General features: G+C 55.3%; 1 protein-coding gene across 3 annotated transcripts in view; it reads left to right on the forward strand.

Annotated features, from left to right (window-relative positions):
• The window catches only part of Lmna (lamin A/C), a 48,232-nt gene extending 44,079 nt beyond the window's left edge, over positions 1-4,153 (forward strand). For all 3 annotated transcript variants that reach the window (XM_026784066.1, XM_026784067.1, XM_005356861.2), the window contains 7 exons: positions 492-712; positions 801-1,023; positions 2,108-2,215; positions 2,311-2,430; positions 2,798-2,887; positions 3,556-3,822; positions 4,058-4,153. In XM_026784066.1, the coding sequence (XP_026639867.1) occupies positions 492-712; positions 801-1,023; positions 2,108-2,215; positions 2,311-2,430; positions 2,798-2,887; positions 3,556-3,822; positions 4,058-4,084 (1,056 nt within the window). In that variant the 3' untranslated portion in view covers positions 4,085-4,153. The remainder of the gene's footprint in view (positions 1-491; positions 713-800; positions 1,024-2,107; positions 2,216-2,310; positions 2,431-2,797; positions 2,888-3,555; positions 3,823-4,057) is intronic.
• Positions 4,154-4,706: the final 553 nt, after the last annotated feature.

Consider the following 4,706-nt stretch of genomic DNA (forward strand, 5'->3'; position numbering starts at 1 on the left):
CTTGTAGACCAGGCTGGTCTCGAACTCACAGAGATCCGCCTGCCTCTGCCTCCCGAGTGCTGGGATTAAAGGTGTGCACCACCACCGCCCGGCAAGTGATATTATTTTAGATGGTTGTGCTATTTGTGACCAAAGAAGATGGGGGTCTAGCTTCAGAATGAGAGGTTTCAGTTAGATGTTAGAAAGAGCTTCCTGGGGGGCTGGTGAGATGGCTCAGAGGTTAAGAGCATTGCCTACTCTTCCAAAGGTCCTGAGTTCAATTCCCAGCAACCACATGGTGGCTCACAACCATCCGTAATGGGGTCTGGTGCCCTCTTCTGGCCTGCAGGCATACAGACAGAATATTGTATACATAATAAATAAATATTTAAAAAAAAAGAGCTTCCTGGCCACTGGATAAATGTTCTAATGAGAGCCTACAGATCCCTGGTACCCCTCCCTCTTCAACTACTTTCGGCTCTTGGGAACTCATCACACCTTGCCTTTCCCAGCTGGCAGCCAAGGAGGCAAAGCTGCGTGACCTGGAGGACTCGCTGGCCCGGGAGCGGGATACTAGCCGGCGGCTGCTGGCCGAGAAAGAGCGAGAGATGGCTGAGATGCGGGCAAGGATGCAGCAGCAGCTGGATGAGTACCAGGAGTTGCTGGACATCAAGCTGGCCCTGGACATGGAGATCCATGCCTATAGAAAGCTGCTGGAGGGCGAGGAGGAGAGGTGAGCCAGCCAGGAGGGGTCAGGAGACGTTGGGAGGAGCCCCTGGCCTGCAGCTACCACGTCTAACGCCTTGTCTCTGCCTTCTCAGGCTACGCCTGTCCCCCAGCCCTACCTCGCAGCGCAGCCGTGGCCGCACTTCCTCCCACTCATCCCAATCGCAGGGTGGAGGCAGCGTCACCAAAAAGCGCAAGCTGGAGTCCTCTGAGAGCCGGAGTAGCTTCTCACAGCATGCTCGAACTAGCGGGCGTGTGGCTGTGGAGGAAGTCGATGAGGAAGGAAAGTTTGTGCGGCTGCGCAACAAGTCCAATGAGGTGAGCCTCTGGATCAGGGTCCTGTAGTCAGTGACTGGGAGACCCTGGTGCTCGTGGAGCATCTGTCTCTGTCTGGGTTTTGGAATGTGTGGCAGTTCCTACATCTCTACATTGTTGAGAAGATGAAAGGTACCAGTGTGTGTCCACACGGTCACAGCATACATGTCCACACGGTCACAGCATGACTCTTGAGGGACAGGCTAGAGGGGGTAGAGGGCTTGAAGGCCGGAGATGGTGGTCACAGTCCTGCCTTTCTTTTTCTTCCTCCCTTCCTTCCTTCCTTCCTTCCTTCCTTCCTTCCTTCCTTCCTTCCTTTCTTTTTCCTTCTTTCTTTCTTTCTTTCTTTCTTTCTTTCTTTCTTTCTTTTTTTTTTTTTTTGAGACAGGGTTTCTCTATAGCTTTGGAACCTGTCCTGGAACTAGCTCTTGTAGACCAGGCTGGCCTCGAACTCACAGAGATCCACCTGCCTCTTCCTCCCAAGTGCTGGGATTAAAGGCGTGCGCCACCACCGCCAGCCTTTCTCTCTCTCTCTCTCCCTCCCTCCCTCCCTCCCTCCCTCCCATTCTTTCTTTCTTTTTTAAAGATTTATTTATTTTTATTATGTATACAGTATTGAATTCAGGATCTTTGGAAGAGCAGGCAGTGCTCTTAACCACTGAGCCATCTCTCCAGCCCCCCTTTCTTTCTTTCTTTCTTTTTCCTTCTTTCTTTCTTTTTTTCGAGACAGGGCTTCTCTGTAGCTTTGGAGCCTGTCCTAGAACTAGCTCTTCTAGACCAGGCTGGCCTCGAACTCACAGAGATCTGCCTGCCTCTGCCTCCCAAGTGCAGGGATTAAAGGCTGCGCGACACCTCCGGCCTTTTTCCCCCTCCCTCCCTCCCTCCCTTCTTTCTTTCTTTCAGATGGGATCTTGCCCAGACTGGTTTCTGTTCTCTAAGATTAAGCTATTCCCCTGCCTCAGCCTCACCTCCATAGTAGCTGAGACTATAGGTGTACACTATGGCACCTAGCCTATTTCTGATCTTATGTGAAAAAAGCCAAGCACCAGGTTGAGCCTTCCTGTTCTCCTTCCTCCCGCATTGGCAGGACCAGTCCATGGGCAACTGGCAGATCAAGCGTCAGAATGGTGACGACCCGCTGATGACATATCGCTTCCCACCAAAGTTCACTTTAAAGGCTGGCCAAGTGGTGACGGTGAGCGGAAGGGCGTTTGGAACTTGGGAGGGGAGAAGTTGGCTTCGGACAGGAGCATTAAGAGTAAGCGCTCTTCTTAAACTGTCTTTTTCCAGATCTGGGCTTCGGGAGCTGGGGCCACCCATAGCCCTCCTACCGACTTGGTGTGGAAGGCGCAGAACACCTGGGGCTGTGGGAACAGCCTTCGCACGGCCCTCATCAACTCCACCGGAGAAGTGAGTGTGCTGCTGCTGGCCTCTTGCTGGAGGAGGTGCCCCTGGTGGCCGTAATGGGAGCCAGTTACCCCAAACCCAATGCAACCTGCCCATTTGGGATCACTTTCCTGAGCCCAAGTGCCCACCCAGGAAGCAAGCTAGAAGTCTCTCCCCAGTAGGATGATGGGTGGAAGTCAGCCAGTGAATGGTGCTAGCCATAGACTCCAGCCTTAAGCACCGAGCTCCCAGTGGTGTCCTTCCTACATGTGTGTACAAGCACATACCTTAGTTCGGAGCAAACAGCCAGTTAGATAGAGGGCAGAGCCCGGTTAGATAGGCTGCGCAGCCCCCACCCCTGACTCTCGCGCCTGGGTCTATGTCCCCACAGGAAGTGGCCATGCGCAAGCTGGTGCGCTCAGTGACCGTGGTTGAGGACGATGAGGATGAGGATGGAGATGATCTGCTCCATCACCACCACGTGAGTGGCAGCCGCCGCTGAGACCCAGCCCACATGGGTAGCCCTACCAGCCTAGGGCAGCTCTCCCGCCACCATGCCAAAGTCTTTTCATTAAAAAATGTTTTGGAATGCCACTCGCTGCCCTGGCCTTTCTTCTCTTTTCTTCCTTTACCTTGAACAGGGAACCCAGGTGTCTGGTAAGGAAGGGACTGGGGAACTTTCCCACGGTGGCAGTGGACAGGGATCTGATTTGTCTCCTGGGGAGAGGTGGGGAGGACAGAGATGGTCCCAGCCCTGCCCTCTTCCCCACTGCCACTGTTTGCATCCTCTCTGTCCCCTCTCCACCTGCTGCTGCACGCTTCTTTTCCCGGATTTCCCTGCAACTATGTCTTCTCGTTCCCGTCCCCTCACAAATTAACTATCTCCACCTTTGATCTCCCTCTTAGTTCCCCTGTAAGTTTCTCGGACTCAGGAGAGAGTGAAAGCCACACCTCTCCGTCTCAAAGCTTCCTGGCTGTTTTCCTCTGCCATGTCCTTTCTCCCAGGCACAAGCCTCCCAAGTCCCTATTCACTCTGGCTCTCTGGGTACAGAGGCCACCTTCCTGCCCAATAGCCAGGAAACCAGAGGAGCCCAGAGCCTGGGTGCTGGTCCTAAGCAGTCACCTCCTGAGCCTTGTCTCCCTTCCCAGGGCTCCCACTGCAGCAGCTCGGGGGACCCCGCTGAATACAACCTGCGCTCACGCACCGTGCTGTGTGGGACTTGTGGGCAGCCTGCTGACAAAGCTGCCGGTGGCTCGGGAGCCCAGGTGGGCGGATCCATCTCCTCTGGCTCTTCCGCCTCCAGTGTCACAGTCACTCGAAGCTACCGCAGTGTGGGGGGCAGTGGGGGTGGCAGCTTCGGGGACAGCCTAGTCACCCGCTCCTACCTCCTGGGCAACTCCCGTCCCCGGACCCAGGTGAGTCTTCTCCTTGCCTCTTCCCCTACAGCAGGACACTGCTCACTGAGCAGCCGGGCAGGGCAGGCCACGGGAGTGGGACCCTCCTCCTCGCAGCCCCTTTGGCACCCTGCCCCTCCTGTCTGCAACCCAGACTCGAGGACAGAGCCAGGGCCAGAGTGTGAGGGTTGGGGTCGGGAGGGAGAGGAGGGCCGCCGCTGTGCTCACACCTCTGCCTCCTTCTCTTCTCTCTTAGAGCCCCCAGAACTGCAGCATCATGTAATCTGGGACCTGCCGGGCAGGGGTGGGGGCAGAGGCCTCCTGCTCCCTCCTCACCTCCTGCCCACCTCCTGCTCTGTCCCTTGTGGGAGCAGGCCTGAAGCCAAAGAAAAATTTAGTCCCTGCTTTTGGTTTTTTTCTTCTATGTTTTTTTCTAAGAGAAGTTATTTTCTACAGTGGTTTTATACTGAAGGAAAAACGGGAGCAGAAAAGTCTCAGTCCTCAGCCCTTGCCTTGCTTCCTCTGTATCTGCCTTAAACCCCAGGGCTTCTCGGAGCCCAGGGCGAGGACGCCCTTATAGAGTCTAGTTTTTGTCCCCCTGCCTTGGCCTCGCGCTCTTCCCAGAACCCTGTGATATGGTGCCTGAGAGGCAGGCGCGGAGTTCTCATCAGCCTCCTCCAGACAGCTGGCCCACTGTCATGCCAGCTGCAGAGAAGGGGAGTGCAGAGGGGACGCCTGAGAGGTCAACCCCTCCGGGGTCCACGCACTTGGCTGAGGCTCCTCAGCCTGCCTTACCCTCCTCTTCCTGCCCCACCCCACCCCGAGCCTGGAGTCAATGGATTCTCCCAGGCACCTCTGCCTTGCTTGCTTTTTCTTTTTCTTTTTTCTTTCTTTTTTCTTTCTTT

The sequence above is a fragment of the Microtus ochrogaster genome, chromosome 21 (genome assembly GCF_000317375.1).
Source record: "Microtus ochrogaster isolate Prairie Vole_2 chromosome 21, MicOch1.0, whole genome shotgun sequence".
Taxonomy (NCBI): Eukaryota; Metazoa; Chordata; class Mammalia; order Rodentia; family Cricetidae; genus Microtus; species Microtus ochrogaster.